Source organism: Camponotus floridanus, unplaced genomic scaffold (assembly GCF_003227725.1).
Source record: "Camponotus floridanus strain SB8 unplaced genomic scaffold, Cflo_v7.5 scaffold3, whole genome shotgun sequence".
NCBI classification, from domain to species: domain Eukaryota; kingdom Metazoa; phylum Arthropoda; class Insecta; order Hymenoptera; family Formicidae; genus Camponotus; species Camponotus floridanus.
Window position 1 is genome coordinate 6,927,658 of NW_020229436.1, and position 18,324 is coordinate 6,945,981.

The window sequence follows — 18,324 nt, forward strand, 5'->3', positions numbered from 1 at the left end:
GTTTCGCGAGTCCACGAAGTCCGATTTTTTATTAGCTTGAGAATTAAGAGGATCATGATTATTATTGGCTATCGATCGCAAGTACGCGCGGATTATTTTATTTAGAATGTTCAGGACAACATCAAGGTGAGACATCCTAGCGGAATACAATGAATCCCTCAAATTTCGATTTTTTTATTGGGCTATATACGAATAGAATCACTACAGTCAACGATCTAAGTTTCCATGCGGAATAATTATTATAAATTAATGTACATGTGAAGGATCATTGCTTGCTCCTTACTCCTCTTGATTTTCATGCCATTTTAATATTAATGCAAAATATATACTTATATAGGTAATGAAGCATTCGTTAAATGCGGTAAAATCGAAAGAAACATTTCAATATTAGTAAAAAAATTAGATAAAAATAAATTTGTTTATAATTAACTTTTTGCTTTACATTGATGAAGATTTTTTGTTGATAATTATACAGAAAGAGAGCAACCTCATGTATAATTATTATTAACTTTGACCTTGACCATATGTTATCAAGACAAAGACATGATCCTGAGTAACTTATAATTTAATCGGCGATTTCTTAGATAATTTCTGAGATATTTAAAGTTGGATTCGAAACGAAAATTTGTTTTGTGCTATATAATGTAACTCAAACTTAATATTTTAGTTTTAAATCGGAAATAAGTTTGGGTTAGATTATATCTTCCGGAAGTGGAGCCCCCTCATAAGGGGAATTTACTGCGTCCAGGCATATACTTTACAACACGAAGCAAAGTTCAACCCACAATTCTTGTATGGGTGTTGAATATGATTTACTGTATCCTATATAGGGAAAAAGTATATATATTATATATTTTTTTCTTATGTCGAGTACAATGAAGTAACATCCATCAGCTCGTTGTATTTCATGTTCTGCTCAATAAAAATAATTATCATTAATCGTTAACTCTTTGAAATTATTTATTTTCTTGAAATTATTTATAATTCTATCTTAAGTTTTATTTTATGTTTCTTAAAATTTGTATGATAATTGTAAAATACTTTATACGTGCATTACATAAACATATTCATCTTAAAAGAAATATTCATTTTTAATTATCGCACACAATTAATATTTAAAAAAGTAAAAATATTATAAGAATTAAAACGCGTAAATAACTCACAAAAGAAAGAAAACGTGATATTGTTTACAGTATCTGTTTATATAGAATTCACTAACTTTTTATTCTGTTATAACTTAACCGCTTTGTTGTCGTTATTGTATATGTATTTTTTATTCATTAATGCATATTTTTACCCGAGAAAGAAAGAATATAATATGTTCAGATATAAATATGCATAATTTTATATAATTATATATAATAATATTCGAAAATTGGCGCAATATTATTTTATATATATATATATATATATATATATATATATATATATATATGATCATATTCGATCAAAATCTGTTTTACATACATAATTAAATGTAGCAAAATATGATTACATAAAGATAAGATCATATTACGCCAAATTTCAAATATTAATATATATAAAAAATATAAAATTATATATAAAAAATATAAAATTATAAAAGTGGTTATAAGATAATCAAAATGAATTGAGGAGAACAGGCAAAAAAACCACAGCGCTAGGATAATGATAGCTGCAATTAAAAGAAAATTTTAATATATAATAAGTCAACGCATGTAACTTATAAAAATAATCAGTTGACGATTAATTATAACGACAGACGCGCGTTTCGAGCCTGTTCGGATCATTATCAATGTCTAACAGAAAAAATTCGAAATTAACGGAAAATTATAAAAACAAAACATAAGTCAAAGTTGCAATAAAGTCGATATAAATAGAGATCTCACGGACGCAAACAGAAAAAATACAAGAACAATATAAGATAAATCGGATATAATAAAAGGCGCACGCATAATTATAAAGAGAGAAAATATTAGACGGAAATTTCCACACGCGAAACGGCCATATGTGATGCTCACCTGCCAGCCTTCCAGGGCTAGTAAAAAAGCAGTCGAAAACATAATCCGTTAAGCAAGAATGAAAATGTATCTTCTCAAAAATGCTTCATTCCAGGAAATTGCAGATTTTAATAATAGGAAGAAAGAAAGGTGGTAAAGATACTTCCAAACAGACTAAATAAAGATCTGTAAAAGAAATCATAACGGAGCAACACACATCACCGAAACACATGCAAAAATTCAATGAAAAAATCATTGATTTAGAAAGACATAATGAATTGAATTGCATAAGAATTATCACTGATTACGAAAGACACAATAAAATAAATGAGAGTACCTGTCAATCGGAATAAGCAAGACCCGGAAGGAAACAGCTAGTAGACTAAGGAGAAAAGGTGTGAATCCTGACACATTTCAAACACGAATGGATATGAAAGCGAAGAAGGAAGAGTGGGAAAAAATAATGAGGCAGAATAAGGGTAACTTGAAAAGTTTCTTAAGTCACACAGAGATAGCACGCGTATCGCAAAAAAGATGCAATGACCGAAAAGTGCGACATCTTTTATGGTTGCTGTAAAATTTTCAGACAATTACGTCAATTCGTCACTTAGTTGGGAGCAGTTAAACAAAGCAAGTCAAACATTTTTTCAACAATGAATAAAAAGGAGTTTCGTGCAGTGATAAAACACTTTTTTTGAAAGGGAAAACAGCTACGCAGATTCAAGCAGAGTTGCAAGAGGTTCATGGCACATCTACTTCTTTATTGCCAACCATCAGTTTTTAGGTAAACGAATTTAAACGTGGTCGTACCAACACCGATGATGAACCACGCAGTGGACGCCCAAAAACCGCTACCAATGAAAAAATGGTCAGTAAAGTGCTCGATATTGTTATGAGTGACCGCCGTTTGAAGTTGCGTGAGATAGTAGAAATAGTAGGCATCTCAAAAGAACGGATATTTCATATCCTGCATGAAATATTGGGCATGAGAAAGCTGACGTCGCGATGGGTGCCGCGTTTGCTTACGGTGGAGAATAAACACGTGCGTATGACCATCTCTAAACAGTGTTTGGATCTGTTTAAGAGCAATCCACGAGAATTTTTTCGTCGATATGTGACCGTGGACGAAACATGGATTCATCACTACACACCCGAAACAAAACAACAGTCGAAGCAATGGACTTTGTCTGGTGAACCGGCCCCGAAGAAAGCCAAATCAGTTCCATCGGCTGGGAAGGTCATAGCCACCATTTTTTGGGATTCTAAAGGCATTATCCACATCAACTACTTAGAAAAGGGAAAACCGATTACGGGAAAATACTACGCCGACTTACTGGACCGTTTCAACAAAGAATTGAAGGAAAAACGCCCTCATTTGGCCAAGAAAAAAGTGTTGTTCCACCACGATAATGCACCATCCCATTCATCCGCAGTTGCCACCGCAAAATTGATCGAATTACGATACGAATTGCTGCCTCATCCACCGTACTCTCCAGATTTGGCCCCATGCGACTTCTTTTTGTTCCCAAATCTGAAGATTTGGCTCGGAGGAAAGAAATTCGCATCGAATGAGGAAGTTATCGCCGCCACGAACGCCTATTTTACAGAGTTTTAGCCAACGTACTTTTTGGATGGCTTGAAAAAATTGGAGCATCGTTGGACTAAGTGTATTGACTGAAAAGGAGATTATATTGAAAAATAAAATAAAACTTTTCCGAAAAAATGTTGTTTTCTTTCCGACTTAAGAAACTTTTCAAGTTGCCCAAGTTAGATGGCATTACCAGGAAGATACAAAAATTAAGTGAGGCAGGAAAGAAAGCTTTAAAATTGAAATTTATTGATAACAGGAGTATAGGATGCATCTAAACGTAATGTGTCAGTTTGAACATTTAGGCCTTCGTTTTGGATGGCAATGTATAACATTTCTGAAAAAAGTCTCCTTCTGTAAGACGGTTCCTCATCCAAAATGGCTATCTCATCCCATTTGAACTCATGTCCCATAATTCTATGGGAAAAGATCACCGATAAGCAGTCATTAGGCTTGTTGATATTAGACTTATGCTCTTTTATTATATCTAGTTGACAATTGGCGGCCAGTCTGTCCAACATAAGACGCAGAACAGTCCTTGCATTCAATTTTATAGACTACATTTAAATGGTTAAATTTATTTAAGGGATCTTTGTATAATTTAATGTATTTGTTTAGTTTGTTACGAACTACAAAGGCCAAGTTCATGTTTAAATTTTTGATTAAAGAAGCAAGATGGACAGAAAGGTGTGGAATGTAAGGGACAATGAAAAAGGAAGGGGGGAGTAGGAGGGAGAATCGAAGGGGGAAAGGGTATTAGGAAAAACAGAAGTGTTGATAGAGCAGGAGGGGGAGGAATTAATGAGGGAACGTAATCTTCTAAAAATATTTTTAAAAATAAAATTCAGTGGATAGCCGTTATTCAACAGAATATTTATGATAAACTTAAAATTAATCTCATGATAGCGAGGCTGTGACAATTTAAACACTCTGTCTGTTAAACCGATGATTACCCCTCTCTTATGTGAAACAGGATGTTGAGAAAGAAAGTTAAGGTACCTGCCAGAAAACGTTGGTTTCCGATACCAATTAAATTCAATTAAATTATTGTTAACAATGATAGAAACATCAAGAAAGTTCAGAGTGTTGTTAGAAACAATTTCGATGGTAAATTTAAGTCTGTCGTGATAAGAATTAAAAGATTTTAAAATTAACGGGATGTAGAACGAAGGAGCTGCAAGGACGATATCGTCAACATAACGAACATAAAAGGGAAGACGTATAGAAAGGCAAGACAAAGCTTTCTCTTCTAGGTCCTGCATAACAATGTCCGCTAAAATCGGGGAAAGAGGGGAGCCCATGGGTGTGCCAAAAACTTGTTTGTAAAAGACATCATTAAATTTGAAGAATGTTGAGTGGAGAACAAGTTTTAATCCAGACAAAAATTCGTCGTAGGGGATTAATATTCGTCTTTCGAAATTGCGTTGTGTTTAAGATAAATAAAAATAACGTAACTAATAATAGAAAAAACTTTATAATTTATATATAAATGTTTCAATAATGTCCCATTAATATATCAATCGGTCTTACCGTTGAGAAAATGCCAACGTTTGGCAACACCTCCCAACTTAATATATATACAATTAATATATATGACATATAATACAACATATATTATTTATGACATATAATACAACATATATTATCAGATCTTTCCATAACCGATAATATAGATTTACTTTTGATAATGAGATATATGATTATATATGTCATGATCATATTGCGTCAATTTTCGGATATTATTATATTATTTTTGATCAATTTTATTATATTATTTTATTATATTACTATATTTTATTATATTATTATATTATTTTATTATATTATTTTAATTATATTATATTATTTTTGATAAATTTTATACGGCCAATTATATGTGATATAATATAATTACATAAATCCATTTTTTCTCGGGTAATAAAAATGAATAAGTAAAAATACAAAAATTATTCATATCTTAAAAATAAATATGTGCATGCATTTCGTTATCGTATATATATTTCCTGGTTTCATTGATTAATCAGCCAAGTCTTCTTTCAATATATAATCATAGTTTTTTATAAGATATCGATATTTGTGCAATTGACTCCTTATTTGATTCCAACGTAGTTCTAATTTGCGGTTTACTTTCATTATTATCTTATAAATCATTGTCTCTACAAAATTTTTAAGGTAGGATTGAATTACCTAAAACAGATTTTAACATTTATTTTAATAATAATTTCTTTTCATACTATAAAAATCAGTCATAATTTTTGGATATTAGCATAATTATCATAAGATAATTATTTGATATAAAAATAAATATATAAATAAATTAATAATAAGAAATATGTATATTAAAATTTCTAAAATTTACCATGTCATGATAGTAAATCGCAAATTTTAGATCTTCTTTAAAATTAATTTGCACGTAATTCTTTATCTGAAATAAATTATTTTTTAGATTAATATGTAAATGTTAATTTTGCTTCATAATGTAAGAATATAATTTAATAACATATAATTTCTCTTTAATATAATTATGCAATGATACGCAAGCCTGATAAGATCTCATTTCTATATATTATTAAGTTTGTAACAACTTCCATTAAAGAGAGAAACTGTTTAATATTCGTCTTTCGAAATTGCGTTGTGTTTAAGATAAATAAAAATAACTAATAATATAAAAAACTTCATAATTTATATATAAATGTTTCAATAATGTCCCATTAATGTGTCAATAATCGGCAATTCTAATACATATATCATATAATAGATAAATCTAGAATATGTTTAGATAGAAATGATAAATTTAAAATATGTTTAGATAGTATATGTATTAATAATTGAGAAGACAAAAGATTAATAAACAATTATATATATGTGCATGTACAAAATGCATCAACGACATCCTGTCCTATGCAGGGCAAGGGAAACATAATCACTGTCGGCTGATTAGACAGTTCTACGCTCCCTTTGCCCCGCGCTTAGGACAGGATCGTTGACGGGCACTGTACATACATGTGTATACAAGTCTATATGTAAGTATATAAAATTTACCTGGACAATATGTTCCTTAGCATATACATGGTTAATGATTATAGTTAATGCTGTAACTAAACCGATTTCTCTATAAAAACAAAATGATAGATATATATAATTAGAAAATGGAGCAAATCTTCATAATTGCATAAGTATTACGTATTTATAAAAAAATAGTCATTACTTGGGTTTTATTTTCTCTAAATTGTCTAAAATGAAATCAAGTACTGGAACATTCTTTGCATGCCTCGCAACAATAGTACAAAAACTGCTTATACGGTCGATAGCTGTTACATTTGTCATATTAGCCATTAAATGCATATATTGGCGAATGATTGAAGCATTTTTGGAACAAGCTAAAAATTTTAAAATACTATAATCTGATTCTTTCAAATACATATCATACACCTGCATCCAAATATTGTCATCCTCTATCATCAAACCATTGCAGAATGTCCATTCTTTCCATTCAATCCAAATTCTACGATATTTGGAATAAAATATAATAGATTATTAAAATTTGTAATTTTATCTCTTGATCACATAATTTTTCAAATATTTTACAAAGTAGTATGAGAGAAATCTATTTATAAAATGATTAAAAAACAATTCCAAAATGTAATTACTTGGTTGGTGAAAAATTGGTACGATTGAAAAAATACGATTTTAATTCATTATTTGCTTGTAACAAGCAATGCTTAAGGCCTATATTACATAACCATCTTGCAGCCTCTTGTCTCAAACATTTAGTGAAAACGCTCTCTTGGGTTATATTTGATTTAAAATTGGGATATTTTATTTCCGATAAAATCAAATTCAATGGTTCTATTATTTCCTTCTACAAAATATATATATTTTTGTATTAATTTATATATTATAAAAGAATTGATAAAATTTGATAAAGTTTTTTCGCACGCATATGCTATTATTTAAAACGTTATACAAATAATCTAATAATATTTTTATATGGTCAAAACCATATAAAATAAATGCGTAATTATTATTTAATACACTAATTAATACATTTTAACATTTATTATTATTCTTTTTAATACCAAACAAAAGATTGCATGAAAATTTAAAACTTTGTACAGTTAAACATTGTGTATATATTCATATATATTTTACCAAAAAAAACTTTAAAATATAAAATTTTAAAATATATGTTGTGTATATTGTTGATTTATACATATTGTAAATATATATATATATATATATATATATATATATATAAATTATTTAACATGAAACATTTTTATGTATACAAATTAATATTATTTATACCTTTCTTGGTACGCTTTCTGGAAATGCAAAGAAACCCGATATATATTCCAAATTTTTGAACATTGGATACCATGCGATATAATCTGTATCTTGCCATAGATAATGTGAAATATTCAAGAATATAGTAAAATTTAGTCGACCTGTCATCACAAAGTGAAATGTGTCGTCGATGATTTTAGCGCGATCGAGAACATGTATTGTTCTATAGGATTTGGAATTCAGGTATTTCGAAAGCCTTTTCCAATTCTTGACATCATAATTGACGCGATAGCATCCTGTCGATAATTCTAAATTTTTAAAAATTTGATTAATTTTTTTTTTTTTTATATATATATATAATAAAGTCAACAATTTGAAATATCTTTTGGCTTCTTATTTTCAAAGCGTATAAAAAAATATAATAGAAATTATATGTTAAAAATTGCAATCATCATTAGAAGAAAATTGTGAATTGACAATATTAAATCATCATGTTGATAAATCAATGTATTTAATGAGCTATATTTTAAAAAAGTCAACTTAAATTTATTTTGACTACGTTCGTGCTAATCAAGTGAAAATTCTTATAGGCTTTATTTCGCGTAACATTTAAATGTATATACAATTTTTAGATCGCACTTAAAATTTTATTATAACTGGAGACATAATTTAGAAAATATAAATAATTGGGAAAAAAATAGCTGTTTTCTACATATGTATAAATATATGTATAAATATATTTTCGATTATTAATATCAAGATAAATATAATAAATTATCCAAAAATTAAATTACTCGATATTATTTTTAATCATTATTGGATACTTAGAAAAAATGTGCTCTGTCTTATTAATAAATTGACATAAAAAATTTACTACTTCTATAATTTAAATAACATACATTGAATTATACAAGATTAACTTTCATATAGTAATGACTCGAAAACAGCCGTTTTGAAAAAGAATGTTTCAAATAAAAGTTGTGGGGTTTGGAGAAGATAAGAAGATAAGAAAATTAACTGCATCTTGGGTGTAGGTGTCAAGGAAAATCTTGGTTTTTTAAAATGGAATTACTTTAATTCTCTATAATTAAATTCCTCACAATATTTCTCTTAAAAAGTTATAAGGATAGCTAAAAATTGAATAATTTATGAGATATTTTATACTTTAAGTTTACAAAACTTTACATAAAATATCTTATAAACATTTTATGATAATAATACATATAAATAATAAATATGTTTTTTTAATTAACTTATTATATGATTACCTTATTACTTTGTACACAGAATAATGAGAAGAATCAATGGTATAAAGAAAACACTTAAATATTTTTTAAAGAAAATATGAATTTCTAAAGAGCAATTATATGTAAAAGTATAATAAATTTATCGGTCAGTATTTACCACTTTGTTGTAAATTGGCTAGTACCCAATCACTCTGGTTTATGAAATCTGTAATTTGTAATTGGTGCGAATTATTTGGTCCTAGCCATAATATTGGCAAAATTTTCTTCAAATTGGAATACGTTTGCGTAGTAATGTTCACATGTATCCATATATTTGTAAAATTTTCCACTATCTTCAACAAGTATATGTTCAATAAGTTAGTATTATAATTTCTTTGCACATTTATCACAGGATAATAATTTAACTGTGTCCAGTTAGTTATTCTGTCTATATCAAAAGAATGATTTCCGAAAGATTCATTCAAGTCTGATTGCACAATGTTTAAGAACATAGTATCGTAAGAACTAAAAAATTCAAATGGGTAAATGATAAGAAAAAATTAATAAAAGAAAATATCTTAAAAAGATATCGAAAAAGTAAGATTTTTGCACAAAGTAAAAGTGAAAGAGAAGAAGTGAAAATAGTATAAATTATATCAAATAAAATTAGAACAATAAGAAAAGTATTAAGGGTAAATAGAAACTAAAAAAATAAAATAAAAATTAAAAAGATAAATGTGTCACAGAAAGACATAAATAGAGAATATAAAAGAGAACTTTTTTAAAAAAACAAGAATTAAAAAAGGAAAAATAAAAGAAGAAATTAAAAAAAATTGGAAAAACACGAAAATTAAAATAATTGATGAATAGAAAAGACAATTAAAATAATAGTAAGTATGTAAATAAAGTAAAAATTAAAATTTAACACGGGAAAAATTAAAAAGTTTTAAAATTATTAGTAGAAATTAAGTACGAATTAAATTAGAAACACAAAAAGAATAAAGAAAGTTTGAGAAGTAAATACAAATAAATTTCAAAAAAAAATTTAAAAAGTGACACAAAAAATAATTATAAATAGAATAAAAGTAAAAAATCATTTAAAATTGTGTATTTAAATTTATAATGTAATTATATTGAAATCTATACATATTACTCACTGATCTCGTAAATACTTCATATAAGTATGCAACATCTTTTTGGGAGATATAATTTGCAATGTGCGAAACATAATGCTTGCTACGAAAATTGACATCATAAAGTAAAATACAGTATGTATAAAATAAATTTGCTATATGATTTGGATATATAAATTCATAAACGTAACTGACTTATATGTATGATAAATAAAACTTAATTTTAATTATACTTTTCTGGTAAACGTCAATACTTAAATAATTAATAATATTAATAATAAAATTAATAATATGAATAAATTACTAGTAAGTAAGTTATTTCTTCTATTATAACGTTTTTTATATATATCATTTTGAATTTATGAACAATAATTTATTTGATTACCTTTAATGTAACGAGGAATTTCAAAAGAGCTATTGAATCCTGATTCGATTGTGAGCGGCCATGTGTCTTTGGTGCCCCAATGAAGAACATCATGTTGCATTTGAACCACAAAGAAATCTTGTATCCGAAAATGCGGAAATGTCTGGGCGCGAAAAGATTTTGATGTAATTAAGCAAATATATAATCAAAAGCAGCATACATTAAAACTATTACAATATATTACAAAAAATTTAAACACATTCGTACATTCAGTTTTTCTTATTATGTTTAACAAAATATATTCAAGATTATTCAACGATGTCATTTCAAATTATGTATTTTTAAATATATTTAAAAGTACATAAGCCTTATATATATATATATATATATATATATATATATATAAATATATATATATATATATAATTTTTAATCCAAGTGTGCTTGCTTATGTTACAAGTTTTGACTAATCATTGTTATAGATCACACAAGTTTTATAAAAAAATTTTAATTTAATTTAATATAATATAAAGAAATATATAGAAATATATTGCTTTTTGTACATAGAAATGACTATTTTTATATCACTCTGATTATGTACGTGTGAGATTGAAATATAATTAACGCTAAATATGTAAATAACCTCATTGGCGGCATAAATTCCAAAGAACGTACTGAGACCTTTGCTTAACCAGGGTTGCCACTTATCGATTGCATTAGAAATTCTCTCGTGCATCACCTTATAGCTTATTACTCGCACTATTTCAATTTTGCGCATCTCATCATCCGTTTTTTGATTAAAGATAATATCTGCTTCTCTAAAAATAATTCACAAATATTGGAATAAATTCGAGAGTCCCTTCTTAGCTACTCATTGTCAGTTGCACAATCACCAGACACGCTTTCAGAGAATCGTTGTTATGAATATAATTATATGAAAGTTATATAAGAGATTAATTATATTTCGTAATCACTTCGTGTGATCTTAATCAGATTTTGCGACAGCAACATCTTTCAGAAATACAGTAAAATTGTGCAATAAATGAAAAAGTTATAAAAAATGTATTAAGAAAGACCGGAGACAAAATTAACAGCGTCATGAAGGTAACAAGCCTCCTACTAAACTACACAATATGTTGAATAATTTGTACTATATAATCAAACGCGTACATCCCAATTCTTTTCCTTTTTAGCTAATTGTTGTAGAATGATCACGCCGGTTGCACATGCAGGAGTGAAATTAGCGTATTTGCATTATTCACCTAAGTACTTCTTGTTTTAGTTTTTTTATATCTATGCCTAATTAATGTGTATATATTAGCGTAATTATTTGCGGTGCGTTATTCGAAAATGTATTCATAAGTTTATATAGTTGATTTGACTAAGTCTTGCATCATATTTAGATTATAATGCTTTTATTCTAAAAAATGTGTTTGAGGACAAAGTAACACGATACTCTGTGGACGAAAGTAACATGTTTTAATGCTTAGAGCATAAGGGCTGGTCCCATAATGATTGTACCAAAAGCGATTCTTATTACGTATGCCATAATTGTGATTCGGAATAGATACCAATGTTTTTTTATAAGTAGTTATTATACAATTTTTACACTATTATTTAGAATTAAACTGTTATTTAGACATAAAAAAGTACAAAACTGATGTGATATTAAGTATAACTATTTAATGATACTACTTATAATTATTTTGCTTAACAAAGATTATTTCTTTTTTAAGTTTTTCAAAGATTATAAAAATAAATATTTATTTTAATTTTTATTATCATACAAATTTATAATAAAAGTTATATTATTATGCTTAATGAAAGATTATAATAAAAGTTGCCTTAAATTCAAAAAAGTCATATTTTATTTTTTTAATAAAAATAAGAACTGGTACTTTTATCCCCAGACTATGTCACTTTCGTTCCAAGCCTCCAAGATAAAAGTAACAATCAATGTACTTGCGAGAAGCTATAGTAACTCTTTAAATATCTATTATTTGAGATTGAAACATAGATATAATAATAGAACAATGAATGAAGTTTTTTAATATATAATCCTTTTTGTTATATCTCTAGTGATGATATAATTAATTAGTGACCTATAATATAGAAAATGTTACTTTCGTCTCCGGTCTCCCCTATATATGTTTCAATTATATATACACACATAGATATGAAATTTTATAATATTAAATATATGGAGAAAAAATATTAAGTTTTAACGTAGAAATTTTTTTCAAATCAATGTAAGTTTACCTATAGAGAACGAATCCGAACTTTATATTTTCTTCATCTAATACTTCGCAAAATTTCGGAATCGCAATATGATTTGTTTCCGGACTTTTCCTATACGGAAACACGTTATCTGAAAATTTCTCAATTATTATAACAACTGTGTATGCAAATATCATATGTGGTTCCATGCTTCCTCCGCACCACAATTTGGCACTCTGACTTGTATCTAGAATAAAGCCGAGATGTACTACACTCGCCGCTATGAAGTGTACGGGTATTACAGGTGTAGTTTCGAAACGTGTCCATTGCATATTATTTTCATCCACATTTTCTTCCCACATAGGCATATTTGATAAAGCTGTGTAGTTTACATGATGCTTTATAGAAATATTATAACTAGCATACATACTATCCTTTAAAAGTGGAAATAATCTTCGAATCCCAAATGTGTGATAATGCGTTGCGGCCAAACTCCTAGCATATATAACATTATATTTTTAATAAGAAAATGTTTTTAATTCAAGAAATATTTTCAGTTATTAGAAATTAAAAGAGAAAGAAAGATAAATAGAAAATATATGCAAATATATACAAATGTATAACAAAACTATTAAAAATATCATTAAAAGAATAATATGTATATTTCATACTACAATTATTAATAAGTATAATATATTTTATCATAATACGGTAATTATGCATAAAAAGGGCTCACCCTTGTACAAATGTGTCATTGACATGTGTCATTGATGTTAAGCTCATATCTCTAATTAATATTCTGAAGGTTTTAGCCGGCAGTCGTTCTTTATTCAAAAGTTATTAAAGTATTTATGCATAAAAGTGGCCCCCTTTCCGAGTTGCTTTATTTTGAAATATGTTTTAGGGAAGATCTTTCTAAATAATTTCGTGTATATATATATATATAAGGGTCAAATTCATATATATAAAAGTAAAGTTTTGGAGATATAAGATAAAAATGATAAATACAAAAATAAGGTAATCCTTCGGAATACCCACCTATATGAAATAATGGGTAAGAATACCCAATTGCTACGTATTTTTACCTCCTGAACACGAATACGAAACTTAAAAATGGCGATCAAACTCGTAAGTTGAAAAAAAATGCAAAAAGGTAAATTAAAGGTAAATAGAAAAAGGTAAACAATTTAATTTATATAGAATTTAATACAATTTAATACAATTTAAAAAAATGACAAATATATGTGTACACACACACACATACTTCTATAATATATTTAAAAATAAAGCAAATCGATGAATAAATAAAGTAGAATCTTCATATTAATATTTTATGCATAATTACCGCAAGAATCGTATTTATAACACTTAAATTATTTAAAAATTACTCACACTCTATCATTTTGTTGATTGTAGAAAGTTCTAAAGCCTCCATTTTCACCAAAAAAACCGGAAAATTTCATATACAGAGTGTAGCATCCTGATGATAAAATATATGGAAAGGAAATGGTGGTTATATACGTTTCAATGTCATAGATGAATTTCTTAGGCCTATGAGGAAAATCTTTCCCTTCATTTTCTTTAGATATTTGGGTATTGTTTGTTATAGTAGTTGTAATTATATACAGATTTTCTGTATAAAAATATAAATGTTGCGTGTCATCAGGAATATAAATGCTGACATTGTATTCGCCACGGAAGACCTCTTGAATGTCATATAGTATAAAGTGGATGTTATAATGTCGCGGTTTGTATTCTGCATCAATGAAAGGAACCGCCGCGACAATGAATATTAGACTGCAACTTAATACTTTTAGGATTGTCATGTTACTTTTTTTCTCTCTTTCATTCGTTTTATATATATCCACGTAAGCATCTATTCTTCTTGAAAAAAAAACAAATAAAATAATTTGTATGTATGTGTATACATACATATATATATATATATATATATATATATATATATATATATAATACATACACACATTTATATATATATATATATATATATATATATATATATATATATATAAAGGTTGAGTTTTAATGCTTGTGTCAATCTTTTTATCATGCGGAAGATTACCGACTGCATAATAAATTAATTGGTACATAAATGTCAATTATTTGGATCGATCGTATCTAAAATCCGAATATAATGTGTACAATTAAAGCAAATTAAAATCTGAAGTTATGTAGTATGGATTTATTATTATTATTAAAGCTACATATTTATTATTATTATTATTATTACTATTATACATATTATATTCGGGCCTTCGATACGGTCGATTCAAATAAATGACATTTATGTACCGATCATTTTTTTATGCATTCAGTATTCTCCCGCATGATAAAAAAAATGTATATGTATATGTATATACTATTGTGATTAAACTCTTCGCAATGCGTCCCCTACCGGCTGGATAGATGCGGGAGGGGGGTGGGGACGGAAGACCCTCCCTTATACCCCCCCCGCGCGCGCGCGCGCGCGTGTGTGTGTGTGTGTGCCTATATTTCTTCTTAAACATACATGATGTTGTAAAATTATATTCTATTCTTGAAACTCTTTTTGTTAATAATAATATTTGATAAACAAGCGGTTAAAACCTTCTGAAATATATTCGGAAAGATGACTTCAGGAAATGTAAACACAAAAATATAAACATATTTAGAAAGTAACGAAAAGATAATACAAGTAAGTATGAAACTTCAAAATTGAATATATCAAGAACGAAGAGAGAGTGCCACAAAATTCAAACGATGTATTACTTAGTAAATGTGTCCTCTACAACATATCTGAAAATAAAATCTTTTCGAGCTGTGTGACGTAAAGTAAACATTTACCAAATTATTTTCTTACTTATAAACAAACAATTCATTTTCCTTTTTATACTTTAATTTATTGGCCAGATATTATAGACTTTTCTCATATTAAATGTTTACAATGTCAATATTTTCTTACTATATAAGTAGAATAAAAGATAAATTTCGAGGGAAGAACTCAACAGAAATGAATTTTGCAGCTATATATGTCGTACAATATATGTTATATAATGTTATTTTTTTATAAGAGTTACATAAATGATAAGATATTATACCAATAAAAAATGTACAAAGATATCGCTTTTTAGATAATATTTTCAAATTTATTCAAATTCATCATTTTTGACACATCGTATATTTCCCACAAGTTTTTATATTACATAGTTATAATTATAAATTTTCTTTAATTATTGCTATTATTACTACGAGTATAAAAAGAGAAACAGTATATAAAAAATATAACATAATCCTTTATTTAAAAAATTGAGCTTTAAAGAAAAAGAATCATAATTTTTCGTTATATATTTCAATAAATTCAGTATTAAATAAAGCAGTTTAAACAAGCATAAACTTAATTTGATTAGATTTAACCACATTGACATTTAATAAAAAAATTTCTTTGTTAAATGCTTTATTTTAAATTTAATTTATTTCTAAGATAATATAATAATATATACGCTTTTGTGAAATTAAAATCTTTTTGCTATAATATCTTTATAAAAACGATAACTTTAAAAAAACGATTGTCTCTGAAGACAAATACTACGGTTTGTATTTTATTTTGTTGTAACTTACCTTGTATATTATGATGTCAATCGATCACAGAATTTAGTTCCTTATGTTAGATAAAAATTAAGTATAATTAACTCTTTATTATCATAAATTTTGTTTTATCGAAAATATATCTATATTAACTTGATCTTACTGTTCTGGGATACTACCGAGAAATGGCAACGTTCGATATATGACATCGTAATAAGCATGTTATGAAAACAACCTTGAAAATCAAAATAATATGAAATCAGATTAATACGCGTCTTACGAGTGAATAAACACAATAAAATGTCAATACATGTTTAAATTTAATTCTCATAATTTATATACTTAATTTTAAAGTAATATTGAAATACATTTTACAGTAATTAAAAAGTTGTATCTTTCCATATAATATTATTTTTTCTTTATGCTCAAATAATTCATTGCCGTTTATATTTTAATTTACTCGCCCCAGTCGTGATTTTATGTTTATTTAATGTCTAAAATCAATATTTTGTTATTATATAAATAAAATAAAACATAGGTGTCGAAAAAGAGTTTTGACAAATTCGAATTTGATATTGAAAATTATTAAGTCACATGAAAGTTATAAACAAAATAAAGAAACACGAGCAAATTATTATTTATATTAACTGTTTGTTTCCAATTTTTAAATATATTTGACTATGACATATATTAATATAAAATACATATTTATTTAATTAAATACTTTGACGTTTAATTTTACATATATTTACATATGTGTATATTTGACATATTTAATTTTACACATATAATGATGTCCCTGTATTATCTGCTAATTTACGGACTCCAAAATGATTTAATATGGGTAAAAGACGTCGCCTATAAGTCTGAAAAAATCTGGAAGCCTTTACTTGAGAATCGAACATAATACGTCATCCAATGTATTTTCTGAGCACAAGACTAGATGCAATTCAATAATAGATTCAATCGATATTAGAGATTTATTCGTAAATCATGTAGACATTGCGGATCCATACCGATTCCATACCAATTCCATAGCAAATCTTTCAGACTATTACACTTATGATTAAGACTTTTGCAATATCTTCGACAAATTCGAGGAGCCAGCAGTATATAAGGTGTATCTTAAAAAGCATCCAAGAAGTACATAATGTTATTCTTAATCAAAAATCGAATTGAAAAATCCTGAACTATTTTTTTCTATAATGTTTATATTATTTTTTTTTATAATGTAATAATTATAGAGTATACTCGCATAAATCAGCTCCGACTTTTAACCAGGCGCATCGGTGAGCCTGCTAGTATAAGTATATGATATATTATCATATACCTATCTTTTTCTAAAATTAAAAATAAAAAAATTATTTGGAGTGGGACACAACAAAATGGGACACTCTGTATATAATATGTGTATCTAAATTTTATACATAATTATATATATTTTTAAATAAATTGGTATATAATTCGGCTCTATGTATTTTAAACAACATAATAATTTAGTATCGAGCACTAAGAGCCCATAAACGCGGATGGCAATGCGTAAATTTTTACGAACATTAATTGTTCGCGAAAAAATTTTTTCGCGAACAATTAATGTTCGTAAAAATTTACGCATTGCCATCCGCGTTTATGGGCTCTTAGTGCTCGATAATATATATTTTTATTTATCAATTGCTGTCTTCCTCTTTTTTTAATATTTCGTTATTTATTAACCAATTGTTAATTTTTATATTATTTTCAGTGGCGGGCATTTTTTGTAATAGAAAACACGTTAATTAAGATTCTAAAATTTGTATTTTTTAAAAATAGAATCATACAATTTGTTATATAAAATAAAGTCATCGATAAAAATACAAATAGCGATATAAATTTAGTATATAAACAAATGTCGATTCTAAAACGATTTTCGAACATAAAAAAGTATTCGAACATAAAAAAGTATTCG

At 26.9% G+C, this 18,324-nt stretch overlaps 1 protein-coding gene across 2 annotated transcripts; it reads right to left on the reverse strand.

Annotated features, from left to right (window-relative positions):
- Positions 1 to 5,543: 5,543 nt before the first annotated feature.
- On the reverse strand, positions 5,544 to 16,543 carry LOC112638433 (aminopeptidase N-like). Of its 2 annotated transcripts, none has more exons than XM_025410165.1 (13): positions 16,413 to 16,543; positions 14,187 to 14,675; positions 12,837 to 13,289; positions 11,221 to 11,395; positions 10,599 to 10,740; positions 10,238 to 10,316; positions 9,259 to 9,605; positions 7,876 to 8,150; positions 7,218 to 7,429; positions 6,776 to 7,072; positions 6,610 to 6,679; positions 5,927 to 5,992; positions 5,544 to 5,754 (listed from the first exon to the last, which is right to left on the reverse strand). In XM_025410165.1, the coding sequence occupies exons 2-13, from the start codon at positions 14,618 to 14,620 to the stop codon at positions 5,584 to 5,586; spliced, it is 2,721 nt and encodes a 906-aa protein (XP_025265950.1). In that variant the 5' UTR covers positions 14,621 to 14,675; positions 16,413 to 16,543; the 3' UTR covers positions 5,544 to 5,583. The 2 variants fall into 2 exon arrangements, with proteins under 2 accessions (XP_025265950.1, XP_025265951.1); XM_025410166.1 differs by having other exon boundaries at positions 14,187 to 14,678.
- Between the last annotated feature and the right edge of the window lie 1,781 nt (positions 16,544 to 18,324).

Bases quoted from the DNA above. Each gene is read 5' to 3' on its own strand.
- LOC112638433 (XM_025410165.1), bottom strand. From the start codon at position 14,620: ATGACAATCCTAAAAGTATTAAGTTGCAGTCTAATATTCATTGTCGCG. The intron at 13,290-14,186 runs GTGAGTAATTTT...TATATATGCTAG, and splicing joins AATCAACAAAATGATAGAGT to GAGTTTGGCCGCAACGCATT. The intron at 11,396-12,836 runs GTAAACTTACAT...AATTATTTTTAG, and splicing joins TTCGGATTCGTTCTCTATAG to AGAAGCAGATATTATCTTTA.